Source organism: Puma concolor, chromosome A3, assembly GCF_028749965.1.
Source record: "Puma concolor isolate L17-30 chromosome A3, mPumCon1.1.hap2, whole genome shotgun sequence".
Classification (NCBI taxonomy): Eukaryota; Metazoa; Chordata; class Mammalia; order Carnivora; family Felidae; genus Puma; species Puma concolor.
In genome coordinates, this window is record NC_141669.1 from 7,408,451 (window position 1) to 7,435,503 (window position 27,053).

At 45.6% G+C, this 27,053-nt stretch overlaps 1 protein-coding gene across 3 annotated transcripts in view; it reads left to right on the forward strand.

Annotated features, from left to right (window-relative positions):
* The window catches only part of GRHL1 (grainyhead like transcription factor 1), a 56,614-nt gene that overhangs the window by 19,598 nt on the left and 9,963 nt on the right, over positions 1-27,053 (forward strand). For 2 of the 3 annotated variants that reach the window (XM_086699997.1, XM_086699999.1), the window contains 3 exons: positions 16,494-16,652; positions 25,141-25,228; positions 26,730-26,869. In XM_086699997.1, coding sequence (XP_086556123.1) covers positions 16,494-16,652; positions 25,141-25,228; positions 26,730-26,869 — 387 coding nt within the window. The remainder of the gene's footprint in view (positions 1-16,493; positions 16,653-25,140; positions 25,229-26,729; positions 26,870-27,053) is intronic. The other variant, XM_086699998.1, reaches the window with a different exon arrangement.

Consider the following 27,053-nt stretch of genomic DNA (forward strand, 5'->3'; position numbering starts at 1 on the left):
GTCCGTGGCTTGCGACAACCCGGAGGTGCGGCCCTTTTTCCTGCAGGGCCGTCGTGGAGCCGGGTTGCTGTTTCACATCTTCATTAGACTCTCAGGAGGCAGCGCTGCATTTCGGTCTGTGATCGGGCTTTCCGCGGATAGATGGAACTATGCCTTTTCCTTGGTGGCATGATCTTGTCGCGGGGGGGTGACAAAATCAGTTTCCACATACGTTTTGTCTCCCCACGGTCCTTGAGGAGGGAACGAGGGAGCCGTCAGAGATAGGGCAGAACCAGAGCACCCCGTCCTGTGGGAAAACACCCATCCTCGAGAGCACTTTGTGCTTTTACGTTTAATCTGTCGGCTCTAAGAAGGAGCGCCAAGGCGTTCTGAAGGATCGTCACTCTGAGCCAAATGTTTTATGTGTCATGGAGAGAGGCTCATGTTACAAAAGAAAGAGGATTAAAATAGAATGCATAGCCCCCCTAGGGGACTGGAGCCCTGAGCAGCTTTACCGCGAGGGGCCTGTGCTTGGACGCAGCCCTGGTTATCTTTCCCTTTTGTCTTCTTGTCTCGGCAGAAATGTGTGGAGTTCCTGGGGAGGGATTATTGGGGCTGGCAGAGTTCATTCTGTCAGAGGGGTGTAACCATCCCGGTAACTTGAACTTAAGGCTTTCTGTAGGTGCTTGTGGGATACAGGTTTATGGGTTTAATAACCGTTTGTTGTTTTGTCTAAGCGTAATATTTGGAGTTCATTGTGAGAGTAATTTTTAATTTGTTTGGACTGAGCATATTGCATGCATTTACAGGGATTCCATTCTAGTGAAGCATCAATTAAATGCTCTATTAAAGAAAGGTGTTGCCATGTTTGGTTGCGTTAAGCAGGGACAGGTTTGGTTTGTTTCACCGCTTTAAATTTCCAGTGTGAATGGGAGGGAGGAGGGAGAGAAGGGAGTCAAATACCTTACTTGCAATTGCAATCAAACGCAAGCAGGTGATTTAAAACAAAAGCATATACTCCCTGGCCTAGAGAGGAGTCAGGAAGCACTGCTACTTTTAAAACGAAGGCTAAGGGGCGCCTGGGTGGCTCAGTCGGTTGGGCGGCCGACTTCGGCTCAGGTCATGATCTCGCGGTCCGTGAGTTCGAGCCCCGCATCGGGCTCTGTGCTGACAGCTCAGAGCCTGGAGCCTGTTTCAGATTCTGTGTCTCTCTCTCTCTCTCTCTCTCTCTCTCTCTCTGACCCTCCCCTGTTCATGCTCTGTCTCTCTCTGTCTCAAAAATAAATAAACAAAACGAAGGATAAGAGGCTTTTAGTGTTCAGGCAGATGCTGGGCTGACTGCACTGAACGGGCTTATCCCTGTGTCCTGTCCTTAGAGCTCTGGGGAAACGGACAAGAAACAAAGAGCCACGCAGGCTTCAGAAGGGTCATGCGTCTGACTCCACGGGTTTCCTTTTGTGCAGGTTGACAGTACGTATTTATCAAAGTGAAAAATAAACTTTTTTTGGTGCCAGAAAGATAGTCATATTCCTCTCTAGGGAATGAATAGTCTTAAGGGTTTTCATTTGATCGGGTTTGGAAATGGTGAGAAGTTTTTCCTGGTTGGAAATTGTGGAGAATGCCTTTAATTAGCTGATACGGATTAAATTCTTAGCAACTGGAAGGTTTGCTTCGAAGAAACTCTCCTGGGTCTGACTGTGAGGAAGGCTGCTCTTTGAAGCTTTCGTTTCTTTTTGCTGGATTCTGGCCTCAAAGTATTTCACGTGGCATACCCTCGTCGCCTAAGCAAGGGGTTCGTCCAGATGGAACGTAAAATGCACTGAATCCTGGTGGAAATTCAGAATCCGCAGGTAACAATAGCACACATTTATTGTAGCACATGCCTGAGGGTAAGAGCCGAGTGCATGGTGTTTTTGCTTGGACAAGGGAGACACTTGGCAGCTGAAGAAAGCTTTAGTTCAGTAGTGAAACCCGTATCTTGTGAAACAGGTTTGGAGCGTCACGTCTATTTAGACACCATTTGTGCTGCCACCTGAATTTGTTTTTCATTCTCTCTCTCTCTTTTCTTTTTTTTTTTGGTCCAGTTTCGCCCCTTCCACCACCCTACCGCTGTCAAGAAACACTGAGCTCCTCTACAGAACTTTTCTTCTTTGACAGCTTGTCACCTCAGCCCTCCTTTTCTACATCCTTCCTGGAAATTCCATCTAAAGTGGTTTTAGAAATCTGTCACTTCCACCAGTTTTGCTACTCGTAACTAAATCAGAGAGCTTCGACTCTGGCCTGACATTCGTAGTAGTAACCGAATTTACCTGGAACGGATTCCAAGGCAGCAGGGGGCCCCGGACTTCGGGTTTCTTTCATACGGCAGATCTCTACTCGAGACTCAGATCCTTTCGTAAATCTCAGTGAGCTGTCTACATTCGTTACTCACTTGGGGACTTTTTCTTTAGCTTCTTTTAAAATGGAAAATATAATCAGGATTTTGATTGGAAGTCTGCTTGCCTGCCGAGTCTGCCCTCATGACCCCATATGCTTACCTGCCCTATTCTGAACCTGGAGATGCCGGAATGTGGTCTGTGTTTGCCTGTGTCACACCTGCATCCAGTTCTGCACATTTCACAACGAACGTCCTACTTGTTTGGGACAACAGGTGCCAAAACACTGTACCTGCCAAGTGTCCTTAAGTTCACCAGGTCCTGCTTAAAGGATGTAACAGAGGGAGGTTAATACGTGGGTGCCTCTGGAACGTCTCTATGTGTCTCTCTTCCCATCTCCTTCTCTGTTTTCTCTGCCTCTGTTTCTCCGTCTCTGTCCCTTCCTTTTCTCCTTGTCTTTGTGACTTTCTCCCTGGCTCTCTCTGCTGTCTGCAGAAACAGAAGCTGCCATATGGGTGGTGTGGGAAGGCAGCACTGAGGCCACTGAAAGGGTGATGACTGCTGGGGCCTCGTTTTTTCTTCACGGAAACACCCCACGTAGAGGCGAGAAGGTTTCAGGTTCGTGCCTCGTTCTTCCCAGATCCCTCTCCTCCCCGCCCTCAGCCCTCCAATTCTTTTTCTTATCTCTTGATGGTCGTTCGGTAGTCTGAGAAACAACACAAACACTAATTGCACACTTGGAAGCTTTTAGTTCCATGTAGTAGGATTTCTTAACCACCTCGTATCATCAGAGTAGTGGGGAGGTCGGACTCTCCGAGGCCGATCCGATGAGTCAGTAGCGGAACTGGATTCTACTTCTGAGTTTATGACTCAGCCTTTGATACCTGCTGGGGCTTCATTAATCAGGCAGGCACACGGAGTAAGTCGAGGAGCTACAAGGCAGAAGTAAGACAGTCTAGGGCTTGTTTGGTTTTGTTTGTTTGGTTTTGGTTGGGCAAAAGAATACTGATCTGGATTCAGTGTCTGCTGTGCAGGGCTCAGTAAATGTTAGCGTCGACGCAGACTTTAGCCACGAATTGGATCTTGATTTCTTTTTTTTTTTTTTTAATTTTTTTTAACATTTATTTATTTTTTTTTTTTGAGACAGAGAGAGACAGAGCATGAACGGGGGAGGGTCAGAGAGAGAGAGGGAGACACAGAATCTGAAACAGGCTCCACGCTCTGAGCTGTCGGCACAGAGCCCGACGCGGGGCTCGAACCCACGGACCGTGAGATCAAGACCTGAGCCGAAGTCGGATGCTCAACCGACTGAGCCACCCAGGTGCCCTGGATCTTGATTTCTTAGTTTACACCATTTCCCACTCCCATTGGCTTCAGTTGACAGAACTTCCTACCAGCCTACTGGGAAAATGGTGATTTTATTCTCATGAATCAGTGTTGTTGGATTTAGGGTGAGAATAAACTTTGTTTTTATGGGGCACCTGGCTGTCTCAGTCGTGTGAGCATTCAACTTCGGCTCAGGTCACGATCCCACGGTTCATGGGTTTGAGCCCCACAGCGGGCTCTGGGCTGACAGCTCAGAGCCTGGAGCCTGCTTCTGATTCTGTGTCTCCCCACTCACACCTTGTCTCTCTGTGTCTCTAAAAAAAAATGAATAAAAATGTTTAAAAGGAAAAACAGGTTTTAAAAAAAAAAAACTTTTTTTTGTTTTAAGTTTTTATTTAAGTGATCTCTACACTCAGCATGGGGCTCAAACTCACAACCCCAAGATGAAGAGTCACACACATGCTCTTCTGACTTGAGCCAGCCAAGAGCGCCGGGAATAAACTTCGCTTTTGACTTCACGTTGTAATTTCATATGTCAGTAGAGATTTCTGACTAAGAAGAGTTGCTTTTGGGTATGTTTTCGAGTGGCTACCTTGACTGATGTGGAAGAGAGTAAAACTAAAATTTGTCCTGAGTTTTCTACTTTCAATTTAGTAGATCAGTTATGGTCTAGGAATAAAATTACAAACATTATATCCATACTTGACTAAGTTGAATTTTAATACTAGACTGGGTTAAAGTGATAAAAACTCCCAGAGGCAACTGGATCCAGGGTGGCTGTGGCTGTCTCTGAGGGGACCACGTCACCAACTAAATCTTGTGACTTAATATGAAGTCAGTAGGAAGTTGGCACGGAGACTTCCCTTTGATTTAAAATACAGGGACCTTTAATTTCACGCCTCGTGATCCAAAAACAACCTGTGCTCACAGCCACTTGGGGGTCACTTTTTCCCTGTTTTTCTTCTTCCCTGGACAGTTTTCCCATTAGATTCTTGTTCAGCTTTCTGTGCATCGTTGTGCCAGTGTGCTTTCAAGAGCGCGAAGTTTGGTCCCGGCCTCGTCTCTGCCCTCTCTCTCCTGTGTGTCTTTTATTATCTGTCTTCAGAGCCTGAGCCTCGGCCGCAACTGAACGCTGTCTCTCTTGAGTTAAATGGCATTGAGTGGCCAGACTCTGAAGCGTGTAATGCTCACGCTAAAGGTAGATGTTTTTAGGGTATATGACAGATCTATAAGTACATTTTTGAAATAGAAAACATTTGTCAGTTATCAGTTTTTTGATGCGTCTTCCATAGCTAAATTAACCGACTTTTCTTTTTTCTTTTCTTCCTTCTGTCAGGTCTTTTCTTGCTTACGATTACCAGACCGTTGACACTCACTTGAACTATCTGTGCATCGTAACTGACAGTATAAAATATTGACATAGGTAGTCAGGTTATCCATATGCTGATACTTTTCCAAAAGTCTGCTGTGTGTAATCTTGTTTGCAAGAGCAAAGCACCATTCTGACTTGAAGGATTTTTTTCGTAATGTGTTCTTTCTTTCTTTTGAGAGGGGAAGAGTCCGTGCACGCGTGCACAAGTGGGAGAGGGGAAGAGAGAGAGAGAAAGAGAGAGAAGGAATCCCAAGGAGGCTTTGCGCTGTCAGAGGACTCTGTTTTCAGGGCTCTATCTCATGAACCGCGAGATCATGACCTGAGCCGAAATCAAGAGTCAGACGCTTAACCAACTGAGTCACCCAAGTGCCCCAGGATTTTTTTTAACTTCAATTATTATCGACCAGTTTATTTCCTTCTAGGAAGTCTGTGCAAGGTAATTAATCTCTTGCTACGGTGTGGAAGAACTGGCTTCTGAAGTCATGTTGCAGAGGGTTGTCTTTGTTAACTATACATTCATTCGTTCAGCAAATTCTTATACTTTTCTGTGCAAGAACTGTGAGGAAATAAAGAAATGATTGAAGCATAAAGCCTGTCCTCAAAAGAGATTACACCGTCTATGTAATGACACAGGTCATAAGTGAGGTTAGAAAAACTCCGACGGTTTCTAGGGCAAAAGAGTACTTTCCGCTAAGGGGAATGCTCTTGATGTGACTCTTTGAGAGCTTGCATCTGCAGAATATTTTTGCAGTCTATTTGATTGGGCTTTTTTTTCTTTTTCCTTATTGTCTTTTCCCCCGCACGGATTAGCTGTTGCGAATTTCAGTGCAAAAGAGGCAGCTAGAATGGTTTAGCCTACAGAGGTGCTTTGACATATCGAGGCCCAGACATTGTGTAGTATAGAAAACGGCATTTGGGACTTGCCTTCTATGACACTTGAATCGAAGAAAATGCAGACCCGTACCACACCCATCAGTATAGCATGCAGTTGCGGGTGAAGGGTCACAGATTTGTTTATCAAAAGCAAAATTGTTAGATACCTGCACTTTCCATAATGGAAAGCTGGTCACCGTAGATAACATTATCAAGTACAAGAGTGGATAGATGCAATAGAAAATCACCTCATGGCTCATTATGCGGCTTCATCTCGACCCTAGAACTTTTCTCTCTCTCTCTCTCTCTTTCCGGCTTTCTCTCTATAGATATAGATGTAGATATATGTCAGTGAACCTCGAAATATCGTAATCTTTCCCGAATTAATTGAGGGTATGTGTATAGTCGATTTAATTATCCACTCAACAAATATTTATTTTACGTCCAGAATGTGTAAAAACCTGCTGTCCGCCAAGATGACCTAGGTGTTCAGGTCATCTTGGAGGAGAGTTATGAACATAAATAACCTGTGAACTTGGGCAACATGTTTCTAACCTCTAAGCCTCCATTTCCTTATCTGTGAAATGGGGTCAGAATAGTACCAATTTCCTGTGTTATTTTGAGGACCAGAGTCTGGTACGTTGTAAGAAGGCAATAAATACAGCTCAAATATCCTAGCAGCACGTGGTTCGATTTGGCTGGAGTTGAGGAGGCTGGGGTCATTTATTTAGTGAACGTGTGGTTCTTATCGGCCAAGTACTGCCAGGATGTTCTGGGAACGTAAAGATGAGTCAGATCTGGTCCAGCTCTCAGAAAACTCAAAATTTAGTGGGGGAGATTGCCACCCATGAGTCCATCGACAGAAGAAAACAGAAAGCCTAGAGCGTCCCTTAGAATGGGGGGTGGGGGGGGGGGTCAGAGGAGACCGTTGGGGACACTACCACCCACGAAAGGATAGTAGGAACTGGCCAGGCGTTCAGAGCCGGGGATGGGCCGATGGCCTTGGGAGGTAGGAGTGCAGAACCGAGACCACTGGACCTTGCCTGAGGTCTGCAGCGGGTGGGGGTGGGGGGTGAGGGGCGTGGGGGCCAGATCCCGAAGGCCCTGACATGCCCCAGCAAGGCCCGGGACTACACCCTGTAGATGAATGTGTCTCAAAACCTTAGGGTCTGTTGGCCAAGTGTACTGGCCAATGCTCAGTTTCTTTGAGATTTCTAATACTGTAGGCTTCTTTAAAATCATAAAAGATCATGTAAGATTTTTTAAAATCATAAGTATGTTGAAAATCACAGAGCATATACCTGCTGCCAGGAAGTGTCCGTGCCAGTGTTTGTGCTTGGATGTCAGGTTTGGTCCAGATGAAGACCAGATGAGCTCTCGGGGTGCCCTGTGATCAAGCATTTTGCAGCTGTTTGGATAGAGCAGTATTTCTCAAACGAAGATCTGGATATTTGTTTACCGGTTAGGGAACTTTTTTTTTCTCTTTTAAAAAGGATACATGTAGGGGCTCCTGGGTGGCTCAGTCAGTCGGTCGAGTGTCCGACTTCAGCTCAGGTCACCATCTCACGGTTCATGAGTTCAAGCCCCACGTCGAGCTCTCTACTATCAGCACAGAACCTGCTTCAGCTCCTCTGTCTGTCTCTCTCTCTTTGCCCTTCCCCCACTTACGCTCTCTCCAAAAGAAGTCAAACATTTGGGGGAAAAAAAGGATACATCTATTATTGACATTGGAGAAATAGCGCAGTAGGCAGTAGAAAACGTGACTGGAAAGGTCCATCAGCATCACCCATAGCATCTTGAATGCTGAGGAATTTAGTTGCTATTATGTAGCCAGTGGTGAGCTATAGAAAAGTTTTTAGTAAGAAATGAGTAAGATTCGTAGTGATAACTGTGCTTGGCGATCGCCTAATGTCACCGAAGCAGTCTCTTGTTTCATTTGGTCACCTGATTAGTAGCCATTTTATTGTCCAGAGGGCTCTCTACTTGGGGTTGGGAGAAAGAAGGGTTAGTTTGTGTAAATTGAGATCAGCTCTTTTTTATTGAGTATTTTGTTTTTGAGGGGCAGTATTGTGTGTATTTTAAGTTCTGTGAGGATTTGACAGTTGCTAAATTACGATTTAGAGATCCTGTGTAGCTATTTGCAGACCCGTGGTTTTTCTGTCATTACCAGCCTTTAATTCAGTACCGATGTGTAAGAGGCATTGGGAGAAATACAAAAAATGTGCTAAACACTGGAAAACATTTTAAAAGTTTGTTTATTTTTGAGAGAGAGAGAGAGAGGGAGGGAGAGGGAGAGGGGCGGGGAGCAGGGGGTGGGGCAGAGAGAGAGAGACAGAGAATCCATCCCAAGCAGGCCCCGTGCTGCCAATGCAGAGCCAAACACGGGGCTCAAACTCACGAACTGTGAGGCTGTGATCTGGGCCGAAACCAAGAGTCCCTGCTCAACTGACTGAGCCCCGCAGGCGCCCCAAACGCCGGAAAACATTGGAAAACCGTGGAACAACCTCTGCCATCGAGGGCCTTAGAGCACTTTACATTTACAGTGTGGCAGAGTCCCCGAAGTGTTACGTAGAGAGGTGGCACGTTCAGCACCCCTGTTTGTTCCTCTCTCTGGCCTAGGTGACAAGGGTATAGAGATGTGGCTCTTTGCCCCAAACCGAAGCTCCGAGTCTGGTCTCGGGGGAGAGGAGGGAAGCTTCTTAAGTACAACTTGCTAAGTAGTGAAACGGCTGTCATTCTGTTTGGGTCATTAGGGAATGCTTCTCAGAGCAGTTTTGTCAATCGACCTTGGTCTTTATCCATGGGCGATGTCAGTAGAGAATGAGGTATGAGCTGGGGTGGGAGTTGGGAGCTAGATTTTGGACGGCCTTGATAATTTGGATCCCTTCCGTCAGAGGGAAGTGAACCACTGACGGTGATGATGATTTATCTAGCCTCTTTCACTTTCTGGGCCATTGAGGTGATGTTACATGGACGAGTTCCCGTGATCCCTCATGTAATGAGCCTAACACTGTGTTACATTGTTTTAGTTTAAAAATCAGATCTCTTGGGGGCGCCTGCGTGGCTCAGTCGGTTAAGTGTCCGACTTCGGCTCGGGTCGTGATCTCACGGTTCATGGGTTCGAGCCCCGCATCAGGCTCTGCTGACAGCTCGGAGCCTGGAGCCTGCTCCAGATTCTGTGTCTCCCTTTCTCTCTGTGCCCCTCCCCTGCTCGTGCTCTGTCTCTCTCTCTCTCCAAAACAAATATTTAAAAAATTTGTTTTAAAAAGTAATAAAAATCAGACGTCTTAAAAAGAAAACTTTATCCCAGCTGTTATGAGGGTGGTTCATGTCTTAGCAAATCTAAAGGTTTACTTTTTTGTTCCACTCATTGAATAAACTAAATTATAAAATTAAAAGAAAATCATTTTCACCATTCTAGCAGCAATGTTATAAAAATATGCAAAATTCCACCCAGACCTCATTAAAAAAATTTTTTTTTAATGTTTATTTATTTTTGAGAGAGGGAGAGACAGAGTATGAGTGGGGGAGGGACAGAGACAGAGAGGGGAAGACACAGAATCCAAAGCAGGCTCCAGGCTCCGAGCTGTCAGCACAGAGTCCAACGTGGGGCTCGAACCCACGAACTGAGATCATGGCTTGAGCCAAAGTGGGACGCTCAAGTATCTGAGCCATCCAGGCGCCCCTACCCAAATCTCTTAGTGGGGAAAAAAATTAAGACTATATTATTTGGATGTCAGGTTCTTGTACACGAATAATAATAGAGAATGAGTATTAGAGTTGTGGTAAATCTTTTAAAACGAACAGGCTTTTTGTTCATGAAAAATATCCTAATATAGTGTACTTAAGTCGGCCAGTTCCATTATTTGGCTTCTGATTCAATACTTACAATTTTTGTAACTTTGGACTGATAAATTTCAAGTGCTTTGTTAACACTTTCTGTGAAATTATATTTCTGTAGTTTCTCCCCACACATTCACTTGTGAAAGCTCACAGATCTGAGTGCTCTCTTCAGACGGGACGGTCAGCATGTTTTACCAGCATTGTGCCTTGGTTTATTGTGTTAATGAAGCCCCCAAAGTGAGTTGGGGGTTTATAAAATATGTTCTCTGTTGCCCTCGCTTCACTGGCTGGGAAATGAACCTCTGAGGGCAGCCTGTGTTTTGAGCTTACTATGTCCGAGTGTCTTTGTCCCCCTCCCTTCTTCCCTTTTGAGAAGTAACAGCGGGGACAGCGGCCCCCAGCTCTGGGAACAATAGTGCGCGGCTGCCACAAGCTTCCTGGAAAAAGCATCAGCAATTAGTTCAAGATCTGATTTCTTGTTGGTTCTGCACTTGCAAGCATTTGGAATAAAAAAATCAGTACAGGGGCGCCTGGGTGGCGCAGTCGGTTAAGCGTCCGACTTCAGCCAGGTCACGATCTCGCGGTCTGTGAGTTCGAGCCCCGCGTCAGGCTCTGGGCTGATGGCTCAGAGCCTGGAGCCTGTTTCCGATTCTGTGTCTCCCTCTCTCTCAGCCCCTCCCCCGTTCATGCTCTGTCTCTCTCTGTCCCAAAAATAAATAAACGTTGGAAAAAAAAAAAAAAAGCTAAAAAAAAAAAAAAATCAGTACAAGTTAAGCCTTTGATAATACCAATCTTTTCAATCAATTTTCAATCAATTTCAATCAATTTTCAGCTGAGGTTTGAAAACAAAATTTAATCTTCTGAAAAGTTTTAAGTGCGGGAATTCTCAGCCAAGAATGAGGAACTACATTAGAAAAACGGGCTGGACGTTTGAAAAGGAATCTTGCAGAGCATCTTCGACTTGTTTAGCAGTTTATTCTGTGGTTGGTTGTTTTTTTTTTTTTTTTCTCTCTCTCCTAGCGATTTTGGTTGGGAGCATTGGATGCTCGTCTTCAAAGATTTATGTTTCATTTGTTTGAATAAAATCAGACTTTTCCTCAAAATCAGTGACAAGGAAGTGTGAACAGAGAAGAGGTTATCACATGCGTGTATTCCATGGAGGAGGTGAACCTGTAATAATTCTCTTTCTTTGAACCTCTTTCCCACCCTCTGGGGAAGATATTGGCAGCTTTTCTATGATCACGTCTTAGGAAGTATTTTTCTCTGCACAGTGACAATGGCCTGAATATTCGTTTTATCCAGATTTGGGTGACTTGGCCTGTTGTCCTGCTTATTCGGGGTGTCGCCCATTAGGTAGAACCCATCCCGGTGTTAGCGCTGCGAGGAGCAGACTGTAGCCACCTTGTTGCCCCCCCTCCCCCCGGACCTGAACGCGAGCTCTGCCTTTCGTTTCTACACTTGGCCTCCGACCTGCTTTGGGTGCTGCTGATTAAAGATTTGTCACCTTCCTAAATAAGATTCCCTAGAAACAACTTCTCCCTTAAAATTACCCTAGTCCCTTCTGTGGGTGTGGGTTGTACTGATAAAATGTGTGGTTCATGGGAAGAGTGAGACGTCAGCGGGAGCTCCTTCTTAGGAAGTCACTTGTATAGAAAGTGGAAATACTGAATTACAAAAAGGGAACTAATCCTTCCTCGCTCCTAACTACGCTGTGATGTGATATAACGGTCAATTAGTGTTCGAGCACCTTAGAGAATGGTTTATTTAGATCAGGGCTCAGCAAACCGCAGCTCTCTGCAAACCCTGGCCATCCAGCTGCTGTTTATGTAAATAAAGTTTTATTGAAAACAGCACCACGACATCCACCTGTGGCTGCTCTGCCTTGTTACTGAGGGGTTGCCGGGTTGCATCCACGAAGGCCGAAACACCGTTGGGCCCTTTCACACACAAAATCCAGCCGCCTCCTGGTTTACACCGACAGGCGACAGCTGTCTTATGTGGCTGCGTTGTATGCCGCCTTAGCCCCATTTATTCACTGCTCCCTCTGCATCGTCCTTCTTTGGTTAAAAACATGTGCTGCTCACCAGGCACCAGAAACAGGGCTGGCCCAGCATTGTCTCTGTCTCCAGGGCTTGGCAGCTCGGTGGGGGTGACCCCACAGGTCACCCGAACGCACGGTTCACCCGCACACATCAGCCCCTGCGAAAATCGCACGTCACGTGAGGGATAAACAGAAGTATTGTTTGAAATATTTTTTTAACCGTATTTCTTTATTTTGAGAGAGAGCGTGAGTCAGGGAGGGGCACACGGAGGAGGTGGGTCTCGAGAGAGAGAGAATCCCAAGCGGGCTCCACGCTGTCGGCGCCCAGCCAGACGTGGGGCTCGAACGCACCAACCATGAGATCATGACCTGAGCCGAAATCAAGAGTCAGACACTTAACCGACTGAGCCACCCAGGCACCCCAAATTTGATAGAGTTTTAATAGGTTTTTGTCTGGTCACTATTTCATGAACTGTGGGTTTCTGACGATTTGTATGACCTTACTGAATAGTAAGTTTGAGCAGATGCTTTAATCTTTATCCTTCCATTGGTTGAATGAATATTATTATTCGATAGGGTTATACCTCTGTAAAAAAAAAAAAATTCAATCAAAAAGAAAGCTTGAGGGGATACTATAAATACATGTAGGAATATCTGAAGTCTTCAAAGAAAGGAAACCATATGTTGGGGCTTGTTTTAATCACCTCAGAGTTTTGGAGTCAGAGGAGGCCTTTGGTGGATCAAAGCGGTAAGTATACAGAAGATTAATCACCTGACGGCCGTGGCTTTTATCCTGACTGATTGCTGGAATTACTTGGGGAGCACCTGAAGAAGGCCTTGTGTCTGGAACCCACCCCAGGCCAATGACAGCACAACCTCTAGATGTGGCTTTACTGTCTCCAGGAAGGGCTGACGTCCTCCGGGTGATTCTGATTGAGTCAGGGACCTGAAGCATCCAAGTTCCCAGGCAGTGCTGATGTTCCTGGCGCCATGCTTTATGAACCTCCGCTTTATAAGATTCTTAATTCCGTACAAGTAGTTCATATAATTACTCGAAGTGGCAACTTTACACGGTACTTTTAAAATTACATGATTGGTAAAAAAAAAATTGATAAATGTATTACACAAAATTACTGTCCCTAATAAATACATAATAGAGAAAAAAGCATTCACAATCTTTTAACGTAAGTATAATCCTAGGACTCAAGAGAACTGATCTAGACACGGGGCATCTGGGTGGCTCAGTCGGTTAAGCGTCCGACTCGATTTCCGCTCGGGTCCTGACCTCGCCGTTCAGGAGTTGGAGCCCTGCCTCCAGCTCTGTGCTGACCGCGCCGTGCCTGCTTGGGATTCTCCTCTCTCCCTCCCTCTCTGCCCCTCCCCTGCTCTCTTTCTCTCTCTCTCTCTCTCTCTCTCTCTCTCTCTCTCAAAATAAATAAACTTTAAAAGGAAAAAAAAGTGATCCAAATGTCATCTAATACAACCTGCATTTGACAGGCAAGGACCTCGCCCGTGGTCACGGCACTAAGCCGCGTTGGAGCTGAAACTCCAGTGTTTTCGTTTTCAGACCAAAGGCTTTCCCTTCCCGTTGACCACGTTACCCCTTGCTAGAGCGCACACACAAGGCATCTTTGCACTCTTGCCGGTTTTCAGTCGAGGCTTACACATAGCAGATGTGTCCCCTTCAGTGGTGGCAGCGTGGACCCGGGACTGCCCTGCCGGTTCTTGCCGTGAAGCAAGAGGCTTCAAGGAGCACCGCCCCCCCGTTTCTTGAAGGTCTTCGGCCCGTCATCCTTCTCGTACGTCACGTCCCTGGCCTGGAATGCTTACGCTGCCCATCTTGTTCGCTGTTTACGGCCGTGTTTACGTATTTCTCTAGACGAGGTGGTGGTTTTTAACGTTGAGTTAGGAATGCTGTGAGCTTTTCTTTGTTGCGTTTAGAAATACCGCCAAGTTTGGAAAGAACTGATTTTCAACATAGAAGAATGTGCATAAGAGAGCAGTTGCCAGTAATCCTCAGTAAAAGGGTAATGTCCCTCTGAAGGCTCCGTGTTCAGGCTGATCCTAGGATTTGGTTCCTGCTTAGTTTTGCTTTGAATAGAAACTTGACACTGGGAAGCAAGGGGAGGTTAGGTTTTAGGTTGGATTACTGTGAAATCCTCTTGTAAATGGAATATCACTTTGGGTCAGAGCCTTCCTGGAATTGTTGAGGGTTAAGTGTAACTTTCCCAGGCTGCTGTTTTTGAGTCATAAATGGAGCCATGTGGCCTCGTATGACAGAGAAATTTAGATTTTCCATTTGGTTATAAAATGAAAAAATAACGGCGATTCGGTTACCTGATGGGCTCAGATGTTCACAGGGACTACTGTCTTGCTGTCTGTCTTGTTGTCTGCCTTCCTATTTTGTCTTTCCATAGCCTGTCTCCTTAACTCAGATTTATACATCGTACGTGAAGTGTTTTTTAACAGCATACAATTGGCCATTGAACAACGACACAGATTTGAACTGCGCGGGCCCACTTACATGTCAGTTTTTTCCGATAAATATATGGGAAACTTTTTTTTTTTTTTTAATTTGCAACAATTTGAAAAAACTTGCAGATGAACTGCATAGCCTAGAAATAACTGAAAAAATTAAGAGAAAGGTACTGTAAGGCTCTAGCATATGAGTACATAGACAAAATATGTGTTAATTGACTATGTTATTGGGAAGGCTTCTGGTCAACAGTAGTTAAGTCTGGGGGGAGTCAGAAGTTGCACGTGGATTTTCAACTGTTGGTAGTGGGGGGCAGTTGGTACCCCTAACCCCTGCGTTGTCCAAGGGTCAGCGGTACAGGAAAAGAGACCAAGTCAAAGCACAAGGTTTCCGTAATGGATTTGAAATTCCTATGTACCACTTTTGGCCCGTATATCTAGATTGCGGTGTTTTTCAAAATGAAAGCATTTTGTTTATTTACTGAAAATGAGTTAAGTGGGAAGTAAAATGGTAGCAGGCTAGGAAAGGCAACCCTAGGCCGGGCGCTGTGCTCCTACGTATCGAGGAAGCTGCCGTGTAGAGAGCAAGGGGCTTGCCTGCTGCGTCTTGGCGCTGCGTGTAAAAATGGCAGACCGTTCCAGGTAGTGAAGAAAAGCCAGGTGATTCGGGTACAAAGTTGATTTGGGAAAGCGAGGTCACAAGGTGTAAAGGGGGGAGCCCCGGATATGAATTCCAGCCCTTTGCTTTCTACCCTGGGGACAGTTTAGAAAAAAAAATCTCTCTGAGCCTCACCTGGAAAAGAAGGATTAACTGTCGCTCAGGGTTGTGAAATGAGAGCGTGTGTATAAAGTGAGTGCCCCGTGCAGGTCTGGAAGCGTTAGGTGCTCACCGCTGTGGGCTTCACGACACGGGTGGGGGGTGAGTGGCAGCCGTCTCTGGAGGTGTCACCGGAGCCCACGTGCCTGCAGAGGTGGAGGGAGACACAGGGAGGAGCTGTGGAGGTGGCTCGGACTGGGACAGAGGGACACAGGAGGAGGGACAAGGACAGAGATGTGAGGCAGGAATGGACGTTCGAGGTGTGTTTTGGGGACGGTAAATAGCCTGGTCTGAGGGACACAATGAGAAACGACTTTTCAGTCTGTTAATGTGGACAAGTTCTCAGTCTTTTTCGGGCGTTTTGGTCTTTTCCTTCTTGAAAATAACGTATAGACTAGAACAAGAATAAAACTCCTGTTTCGGCATTTGCAAACCTTCTAGAGAGCGGTGAGATCTTCATCATTACGGTTACAATCTTTTTTCTCCTTACCCTTCCCACCCCCTTCTCTTTTATCTGCATTCTCAGAGCCCCCCCCCCCCCCCCCCCACTCTTCTGGCTTAAACTTCTCCCTGTCCGGGCCTCGGTTCAGCCAGTGGCACCCTGCGCTGTTGTGGTAGATCTGTTCGTGGTGTTAGGGCTGGGAGTTGTTGGCCCCTGGACTGGAAGGAGTCCAGCCTAAGGGTCTCGGGTCTTTGAAAGGCGCTGATTTTTAAAACTGTAATTCCAGTAGTATCCACTGTGTGGTGCTCACGCACCAGATACAAATTCTAAAACTGGATGGTTGAAAGAGAGCTCGAATGCATCGTGACCGCGTATGAGAGGTTAAAACCCGTATCACACACAAAAAGAGGGAAATGGAGCATGTTCTTTCGGAGTCCCAAGATTCACTTGAGTCTCTCCTAAGCAACAACCTCCAGTGCCGCTTTAATAGTGTGATTCACTGATCTCATAAGTTCCCAAATATTAGGACATGCATAGGGAACTACAGGCCATCAGAGGTGGTGTAGACATGACACGGGCAGGTTCTCAGTTGGTACTGAGCTCCAGACCAGCTGCCTAGAGAACGTGGGCTATCGGTCATATTTTAAAATGACATCGAGAAAGACGTCCAGCCTCTTCCACAGTATGATGCTAAGCAAATATCCTGGAAGGGAAAATTGACAGGGGTTCAAAGCTGCTGTCTGTTTTTTTCCCTTAAGGTCTGCCATTCCTCTGACCAAAAGTAGCTTTGAAATAAACCCTTTATTTTAAAAAGTTTCTTTTAAGTGAGCAGCTGAGCTCTCATTTAGAACATATTTAAGTGATTTCAGTGATGTTAGTATTTTTACAAGCTCTGCTAAGGTTGACTGTTGGTGCCCGTTACTTACAATGCCGTTGTTTTCCCTCTGCAGGTTTTCATCTCTGTCAACTGCTTAAGCACAGATTTCTCTTCTCAGAAAGGCGTGAAGGGGTTGCCTCTTAACATCCAAATTGACACCTACAGTTATAACAACCGTAGCAACAAGCCTGTGCACCGGGCGTACTGCCAGATAAAAGTCTTCTGTGACAAGGTAAGATTGTCAGATTGGGTAGGGACCCTTAGAATGAAGCGTGTGAGTTTTACTCTTTCTCCCAGAAGATGACCAAGGTCCTCGTAATATTTAAGGCTGACGTAAACGTATTGCTAACAATACCAAGTAGCCTATTTTAAATGAGAAAGTATTGTGGTAGCCATGCAAAGACGCATTATATCGGGGAGGGAAAAAAATCTCATTTTAACTGAAACACTAGAAGGTCCAGTGAGTACGTTTCATTGGGCGTGTCGGTAGAGTCAGGCGGTACGCGTAGGAGCCATGAGCTCGGTCGTAGGCGGCGCCCAGCTTACTGGACTTGTAGACAGCGGCTGCCGTGCTGGAGTTCTTGAACTTGGTGTCTGTGGACTCCGTGCGGATAACCGGAAAGGGCTGTTCTTTAACTGGCTCACCCCTGCTCCCGGCCCTTTGGTAAGTCGCCGGCCAGCGGGCTGAAGCAGGAGAAGGTGAGATTCAGTTTCTTCTGCACAGCAGCAAGGAGGCAAAAAGAGAAAGTATAGGCCCAAATGATCTCGGCATCATTTCTTTTCTCTGGAGAGGAAACGATCGCTTTTGTCAGGTGCGGAGCCGCGGGCTGGGCTGGATGAGATCCAGGGAGCCGCGGGGAGGCCCGCTGGGCGTTGAAGATTGCAGACCGCGCTCTGCTTGGGACCTGCATGTTGGCCATAGAGAAGTGAGCGCTCCGTTGAACTAAGACTGAAGACGGCTGTGACTTTTCCCTCTCAGAAAATCGTGGGCCACATTCTTTGCCATCCCCTCTTTTTAGCCTGTAAACCAACCAACCGACCCTCTTTATTGTTAAGATTCTTAGAAGGCGGGCCCCTGGGTGGCTCGGTCAGTTGAGCGTCCGACTCTTGATTTGGCTCAGGACATGATCCCAGGGTTGTGGGCGCCAAGAGTCGGACACTTAACCAGCTGAGCCACCCAGGCGCCCCCAGCACACATTGGTGATTTCACGGTTCTGTAGGCCAGAAGTCGGACGCAGATCTCGCCGGGCACAAATCAAGCTGTTAGAAGGTTGTATCTCTTTCTGGAGTCTCTACGGGAGAATGTTTCCTTGTCTTTCTGTCTTCTAGAGGCACCCGCATTCCTTGGCTGGTGGTCCCTTCCCCCTTCGAAGCCGGGAGACTCACATCACATCCCTCTGACACTGCTTCTGTCGTCGCATCTCCTTGTCTGGTTCTTCTGTTTTTAAGGACCCTGTGATTATACTGGGCTGACACAGACCATCTCGGACACTCACCCTTCTCTCAGCGTCAGCTGATTAGCAACCTAATGTCTCCTTTGCTGTGCAAGCTGACATATTCATAGGTTCTGAGGATTTGGGTGTTTACATCTTTGAGGAGCTGTTAGTCTGCCCACCACAGGACTTCCATGTATGCTCCGTTTTACAAATGACGAGTCACATCAAGTGTGGAGCCGGGATTTCTGACCCCAAGGCACATTTCTTTCCTTCATACTGCATTCCTCTTATCAGGCAAAAGAAAACCTAAAGAGGTGTCCAAAGCCTACAAACTATAAGCCCCAATTTTTTAATTATTTGATTCAACAGACTTAAAACTATTCTAGTTGTTTCCCAAGCGCTTACTCTGTTTCTGATGTATCATTCTGGGACCGGACAGTTTGTGGACTTATCCTGGTCCATGGATCACCCTTAGAATATCTGTATTAGACCATGTCAGCATGAGTTAGAATGAACTGGAGTTTTCCGTGTCAGATGGTAAAAATACAAGCAGTTTCTCAGAGAAGGAACAGTATCGATTCATGATCTTAAACGAATTTGGGTTTGTTTTGTTTTGTGTTTGTTTTGTTTTTTCTTTCCAAGATTTTATTTAAATTCAAGTCAGAGGCACCTGGATGGCCCAGTCGGTTAAGTGTCCGACTGGATCTCACCTCAGGTCTTGATCTCACAGTCATGAGTTCAAGCCCCACATTGGGCTCTGCGCTGGGTGTGAAGTCTACTTGAAAAAAAAATGAAACTCAAGTTAGTTAACATCTAGTGTAGTATTGGTCTCAGGAGTAGAATTTAGTGATTCTGCTCATCACAGCAAGTGGCCTCCTTAACGCCCATCACCCATCTAGCTCATCCCCCAACCCTCTTCCCTCCAGCAGCCCTCAGTTTGTTCTCTATGGTTAAGAGCCTCTTATGGTTTGCCTCTCTCTCTTTTCTTTTAAGTTTACTTACTTATTTTGAGAGAGAGAAAGTGAGCAGGGGAAGGGCAGAGAGAGGGAGAGAGAGAATCCGAAGCAGGCTCCATGCTGTCAGTGCGGAGCCCAACGTGGGACCCTGTCCCACCAGTCATGAGATCGTGACCTGAGCTGAAATCAAGGGCTGGATGCTTAACCAGCTGAGCCACCAAGGCACCTTGTCCCTCTCTGTTTTTCTTTTCTTTTCTTTTTCCTTCCCTTCCCCTATGTTCATCTGTTTTGTTTCCTAAATTCCACGATTTACTTTGCTTAGCATAATACACTCTAGTTCTATCCATGTCATTGGAAATGGCAGGATTTCATTCTTTTTGAAAAAATTTTTTTTTACATTTATTTGTTTTTGAGAGAGTGAGACAAAGTGAGAGCGGGGGAGGGGCAGAGAGAGAGGGAGACACAGGATCAGAAGCAGGCTCCAGGCTCTGAGCCGTCAGCACAGAGCCCGACGCGGGGCTCAAACCCACAGACCGTGAGATCATGACCTGGGCCGAAGTCAGACACTCAACCGACTGAGCCACCCAGGCGCCCCGACAGATTTCATTCTTTTTGATGGCTGAGTAATATTCCAGTTTGTGTGTGTGTGTGTGTGTGTGTGTGTGTGTGTGTGTGTGTGCGCGCGCACACACGTGCGTGCGCACCTGCTACATTTTCCGTTCATCAGTCGATGGACATTTGAACTCATTCCATAGTTTGGCTGTTGATAATGCTGTTATAAATATCGGGGTGCATGTGCCCCTTTAAATCTGTATTTCTGTATCCTGTGGGTGAATACCTACTAGTGCAATTGCTGGGTCATAGGATAGTTCTGTCTTTAACTTTCTGAGGAACCTCCACACCGTTTTCCAGAGTGGCTGCACCAGTTTGCGTTCCCACCAACAGTGTAAGAGGGTTCCCCTTCCTCCGCATCCTTGCCAACTTCTGTTGGTTCCTGAATTGTTAACTTCAGGCATTCTGACGGATGTGAGGTGGTATCTCATTGTGGGTTTGATTTGTATATCTCTAATGATGTGTGACATCGAGCATTTTGTCATGTGTCAGCCATTTGTATGTCTTCTTTGGAAAAATATCTTCATGTCTTCTGCCCATTTCTTAAGTGGATGATTTATTTGGGGGATGTTGAGTTTGAGAAGTTCTTTATAGATTTTGGATACTAGCCCTTTATCAGAGGTGTCATTTGCATATATCTTCTCCCATTCCATAGGTTGCTAAATTTTTAGTTTTGTGGATTATTTCCTTTGATGTGCAGGTTTTCCTTCCTTTCTTTCTTTCTTTCTTTCTTTCTTTCTTTCTTTCTTTCTTTCTTTCTTTCTTTTTGAGAGAGCGTGAGCAGGGGAGAGGGGCAGAGGGAGAGAGAGAGAATCTTAAGTAGGCTCTAAGCTAAGCGTGAAGGGGCTCAATCTCACAAACTGCGAGATCGTGACCTGAGCCGAAATCAAGAGTTGGATGCTTAAATGACTCAGCTGCTCAGGCGCCCCTACAAAGATATTTTGTTAATCAGTGGTTGTACAAAGATTAGAAACCGTTTGCTGTGTACATGTGTGCCGATGTACAACTTTTCTTCAGAGTTGCAACATTGAGTGTGGTTTGGGACAACACATGATTTCATCTTCTGGAGTTGCTGCTTGCCGACTCACCGGTTCATTTAGATCACGTGGGGTAGGAGCATGTTATCCAAGGTCTTGGATAGCATGGCCACTGTGTAGGCCAGTCACTGTTTTCTTTTTTTCCCATTACTTGTGCGTAAGCTCCGTACCATTTGGGTAAAAGGAGATCACACAAAGCTGTAGTTAGAAAGTAGGCGTCTGTACCTAGCAGTGCTTTGTGTGGCCTGTCTGAATGCCCGGATACCTTCAGCCTTCCTGCATATGCTGTCTTTGTAAGGCCCCTAAAATGACCAATTTTTCCCTTTTGCTGGAGCAGAGATCTCCACGGGGATGAAAACTGTTGGTCTCCTTTCCCCTTTGCCTCCCTTATGGCACATAGCAGTGGTAGGAAGTGTCATTTAATTGCAAGGTATCTAAGGGACGTGGCAGGTGATTTACACACGGTTTTCATCCCCAGATTCTACCTCAGAGCTCAGGGTTGCTATAAAGTCCTGCATGGGAAGAAACTATGCGTTGCTGTGTGTTCATTTTTGAAGTCCTTGAATCTTTCAACCACATGAAACTCCTCTATGACCTCACACCTTGATTCTTGTGTATCTTGTTGTAACTGCTGTTGCCCCTTACGGTCGTAATTGCTTCTGCTGTTTTTTCTTTTGCATGTTTTATTTATTTTTGAGAGAGCACAAACAGGGAGGGGCAGAGAGAGGAGGGGAGAGAGGATCCAAAGCAGGCTCCGAGCGGACAGCAGAGAGCCCAGTGTGGGGCTCACACTCATGAACCGTGAGATCATGACCTGAGCTAGAGTCAGACCCTCAACTGACTGAGCCACCCAGGCACCCGCTTGTGCTGTTCTGCATTGTCTCGTGCTGCCTCTTCTCCGTGGAATATCCCACCTGCCTCCTTGATTCCCGCCTTTCTAAGATTTTACTCACTTATTATTTGGTGCCTGTGAATTCATTTTTCTCTGCTGGTTCTTAAAGCTCTCACATTCTATGAATCTGGTCTACATCTGCAGTAAGAAACTGGAAATAAGACCTCTTTTCGTATCCTGCAGAGGTACTTGTGTTGTTTTTCTCTCCTAAGAAGAAGGTTTTCTTAGTACTTTATTATGAATTGCTCAACTGGTTTGATGAATGGGATTTTCTCTTATTTCAGAAGAAGCATTGATTTAGCAGCTTTTCAGACAAAACAGGAACAGGAATTGGATCTCTGACCCTTGAAAATTTGGCAGCTCCTCTTCCTACAAGCTTGTGTATATGTGTGTGTGTGTGTGTGTGTGTGTGTGTATCTGTAGTTTATCCGTATAGAGAAAAACATCATTGACATTTATTTCCTACAGATAGTTTTCTTCATCAGAGTGATACCCACCATAGCTGTAACCAGGAACAGATGTCATACATCAACTTTTTAGGTCATGGCCGGAGGTGATTGCCCAAGATCAGTCTCTTCAGTTGTTGTGTGAGAGAGTGAAACAGCGTGAACTTAAATGGTTTTCTGTAATGCCATAGGACTTCCTTTAACATTTCTTGCAGAGTCTGTGATGAACCTTCCAGCTTTCGTACGTATGAGAAGTGTTTCACCTCTGGTTTTTATTTTTTGAGAGAGACAGAGGGCATGAGTGAGCGAGGGGCAGAGAGAGAGAATCCCACGCAGGCTCAACACTGTCAGTGCAAAGCCTGAAGTGGGGCTTGAGCTCACAAATTGTGAGTCTGTGACCTGAACTGAAGTCAGGTGCTTAACCAACTGAGCCATGCGGGCGCCCCTCACCTCTGATCTTGAAAGCTCCTTTTGCTGGGTATAAAATTCTCGTTGCCTGCTTTTTCCTTCAGTGCTTGAAAGACATGACTCTGTTGTTGTCAGGCTTACATTTCTAATGAGAAATCTGCTCTTATCGGTATCTTTGTTCAATGTGTCTATTTTTCTGTGACCCTTTTTAGATTTTTCTCTTCTTACTGGTTTTGAACAATTTGATGTGTTTCTTTACATTTCTTGTACTTCGAGTTTGTTGAGCTTCTTGGATCTGTGTGTTTATAGTCTTCATCCTATTTGAAAAAATTTCCAGCCATTGTTTCTTCAGATATGTTTGTTCATGTGTCCTTCTTTGAGAATGCCACTTGCACATGTACGTGTACGGCTGCTTAAAGTCCCACAGCTCACTCGTGCTCTTTTCATTTTCTAGAATGACTTTCTGTCTCTGATTCGTTTTGGATAGTTTCTGTGCTAATGTCCTAAGTAAAGTTCATCACTCTTTGCCTTTGCCTTGTCTGACCTGCTCCTAATCCCATCCAGCGTGTTTTTCATCTCAAGACGTTGTAGTTATCGTCTCTGGAAGATCAGTTTGGATCTGTTTTAGATCTTTCATATCTCAATATGTTGTTTTTTCACTGACTTTTTGGACATATGGAATGCAGTTATAGTAACCATGTTAATGTCCTTGCCCGAATTCTGTGTCCATTTTGGGTGCTTTCGGTGGTTTGCTGTCCTCCTCAGACGGTCATGTTTCCCTGCTTCTTTACGTGCCTGGCCATCTCACTGGACACTAGACGTTGTGAGTTTTATCTTGTCAGGTGCTGCATGGTTTTGTAATCCTCTGAATCTTCTCAAGCTTTGTCCTGAGAGCAGGTAAAGTTACTTGGAAACATTTTGATCCCCTGCAGGTCTCACCGTTACGATTTGAGAGGTGGGTCAGAAACAGTGCTCACTGTCAGCTAATTATTTGCTGACTGTTCTACCCACTACCCTGTGAATTTTAAGTTTCTCCAGTCTGACTGGTGGGAACAGGCACTATTTTCAGTGAGTTTCGGGCACTGTTTTCTTGTCTTTACTGAGGGCTTTCCCCCCACCCTTGGGTAACTTTCATAATTACACCCGTTTATCTCAGTACTCTGCTGACTACTTGAGGGGACCTTCCACAGATCTCTGGGGTCCTTCCTGGGGTAACTCTTTCCCCTTTGCTACTTTGTCCTGCTTCCTTGATCTGTCTGGATTTTCAACTCTGTCTCGACCCAGGGAACCTAGACAGGGCCCACCTGTGGACGCCCCTCCCTGTGCTGCAGCCCGGGAGTTGTGAAGGCAGTCCGCACCTGGAGGGCTCGTCTTGCTGCTTTCCCGTTTCAGGGAGCCCTGCTCTTTGTTGCCTGGTAGCCCAGGCCTTGAAAATCCTTGCGGTGTGCAGCCATCTTTTTTCTGTTCAGGGTGGAGGGTAAATGATCCGTGAGGCACCCACCTTGAGCAGAAGGGGAAGTCCCGTATTCTTTTTTTTTTTTTAGTTTTTTCTTTACGTTTGTTTATTTTTGAGAGATAGAGACAGAGCACGAGCAGGCTGAGAGAGAGAGAGAGGGAGACACAGAATCCGAAACAGGCTCCGGGCTCTGAGCCGTCAGCACAGAGCCTGACGTGGGGCTCGAACCCACAGACTGTGAGATCGTGACCCAAGCTGAAGTCGGACACTCAACCGACTGAGCCACCCAGGCGCCCCAGAAGTCCCGTATTCTTTATGGAGGTATCTGATAACTATGGGAGGAGCCGTCCCATTGTTTTAAAACCACCTTTTGGGAAGTGTAATTTATCATCAGAATGGAGCTATTGTTAAACTGTTGGAAGGGACCGAGAGAGACACAGACCAACTCTGTACAACGGTGCGGGGAGAGCAGACTTACTTACCTGTGTGCCATGTCGAGAAGGTGGTGCTTCTCGAAGGATCAGCGTCACATGGCAATGTTTTGAAAAGCAGGTTGTGTGTTTACCAACATGTTAGTATATTAACACCTTCTAGAAGAGTCAGGCGGGGGTTTGTGTTTGGTTTTTTAAACGTGGTTTTATTATATAATAGTGCCAAGATCCGTGGGATGATTTTTATTGGCTCTCTTTGCTGTCAGGGAATTTATTTTCAGAAAAATAAACTACTTGTTCATATTTAACTGGGTGACTTGGTAAAGAAACCTATGCCACCCAGAAATAAATGCTACCAGATGAAGTCAAATGATTAATTCGTAGTTATGTTTTTTATTATACTGACTTGCTTAATTTCAGGTCATGTTTGTTAGTAACACGGTTTTTTATTTTTGCGGGTTCAACTGCATGGCACCGCCGTTCGTGTAATCGATACACGTCGTGTACATATGCTCCCTCTATAGGACGAGGAGTCCACTTTTTCTCTTTTAAGTGATGATGCCGATTTCTAGTTAAATCCTTGCGCTTGTGAGTTACAGCGGTCAGATCTGTCATTCGGTTGACGCCAGGTCCTTGGACAGGATCCCAGCTTTCAGTGATGTCATTGCCCACGTAGGGACCTACACTCGAAGCAGGGGTCAGCTTGTCTGCCAGACAATGGGAACAGTCTCTGATGTTCTTGAAGGCAGTGTGGTACATTAGCAGATTTTCTCAGCTTTTCATTTAACCTGACCACATGCATTGTGGAGGGGATTTTGCTTTGTTTATTGGTTTTTTAAGTAAATGTTGTTTCCCCATGGTTTCACATAGTTACACATAGTTTTAAGAACAGGCTTTTTAGAGGAAACCGCTATAAGCTCCATGAATATAATAAGTAATAGCGTTCATCTCCAGAGATTTTTTTTTTCCCCATTAGTCAGATTAGGGTTCAGTATTTTAAAGAGGATCAGATAAAGAATTGTGCCTTGTCTTCTCTTGACCTATAGGGAGCTGAAAGGAAAATCAGGGATGAAGAACGAAAGCAAAGCAAAAGAAAAGGCAAGTGTACTGACCCCAGCTCCCAGTTGAATGCCTGTAAGTAGAAATGTTTCCGCCAAGTGTTTCAGACCTTTTGCATTCACAATGGCCACTGTGTTTTCAAGCAGAACATATAATCATGGATACTTAGTACTGGGAAGTGGTAGCATTGCTTCCTTTACCAGTTACAAAACCAGCCGAATGGCCGAACTAAGGGATTTTCTTGCGGAACTACAGGAAAAGATTCTTGAGTTTTTCCAGAGTTCAGACTATTTTGGCTGTTAGTTTTAGTTCGGGTTGCTGATTCCAGTCCTGAAAAATAACACATATTCTATCTGAATAGCTGATGATAAAATTGGGACTTGTCTAGATTTTGAAGAATAACACTAATGCCCTTGAGAATTCAGGACGTCTTACTCCTGAATGAGTGTCGTTTTCCTATATACAGTATTCTAACATTTTAGAATCTGCGGGGCTCCTGTTTGGACATTTCACTGGAAAGGCTTGCTTGCTTTCAGTCTTTCTTTCTTTCTTTCTGTCTTTTTCTTTCTTTCTGTCTTCCTTCCTCCCTCCCTCCCTCCCTCCCTCCCTTCCTTTTCCCTCCCTTCCTCCCTCTCTCCCTCCCTCCCTTCCTTCTTTCCTTCATTCCTTCCTTCCTTCCTCCCTCCCTTCCTTCCTTCCTCCTTCCCTTCCTCCTCCCTCCCTCCCTTCCTCCTCCCTCCCTCCCTTCCTCCTCCCTCCCTCCCTTCCTCCTCCCTCCCTCCCTTCCTTCTCCCTTCCTTCCTTCCTTCCTTCCTTCCTTCCATGTAACCAGTGTTCATATTCACAAAATCCTGTATCTCTCAACTACAAGGGGAAGAAAATGCTGCTCTGTGGCAGTAGTGTTCCATCGGCAGTACGTGGGCCGCTAGCACCTGGTCTCTGAACAGTCTGTCTGGCTCAGCAGACATTTGCCCCGTAGCACATTGGTCAGGCCCCCCGACCGGCATCCACGTACAGACGCCCAGGAGAGCTCATCACCGAGCACTGCAGAGCAGATGACAGGGGAAAACGGAGTCTGCAATTTAATAAATAAAAAGCCTAGACAGTCATACTTATTTTGAGCTTCTCTAAGGTTAAGTTCTGAGGTCAAGTTGGAGGTCTAAAGGTGTGGTGGGCTCTGAAAGACCAGAGTGCATTGCTGTTAGAATGTCAGCTGTTTAATCAGGATAGCTAAGGTGAAATTGCTTCTGAGTTATGTGTATGCAGTTTGAAGCTTTAGCCTTTCAGACGGAAATTAAACATGCTGCTTCAAATTTTCTTTATGTGTCTGTCTATATTTAAAAATAGGCTTTTCTCTGATTTTGGTAAGACGTTCAATTGATTGTAGTATAAATACAAGCAACATATTTCTTCACATAAACCGTGCTTTTCTTCTTTGTTTAGGCCACGTGACCCGTACCTTATATAGTGCTGCAGTTTAAGTTTCTTAAATCTGAGCAAAGTGCTCTGTGGCCTGTATCTAGTCTGTGTATATAAGCTGTTGACCAGGGTGTCCGCGTTTTTTTTTCTTTTTCAGTTTCCGACGTCAAAGTGCCACTGCTTCCCTCTCACAAACGAATGGATATCACGGTTTTCAAACCCTTTGTTGATCTGGACACTCAGCCTGTCCTTTTCATTCCCGATGTGCACTTTGCCAACCTTCAGCGGGGAACTCACGTAAGTAACCAGGATCCCGGATCCCGGGGCGGTTGTGAGGAACTAAGACTCGACACAGAGAAGGTCTTTGGCGTTCGTTGTACACAGAGGCCAAAATTTAGCGAGGTTTGACCAGTGTTACGGGTCAGCTGTCTGGAACATTCAGTTGGGAAGTGTGTGTAAGCACTGTTGACAGAAATGCAGG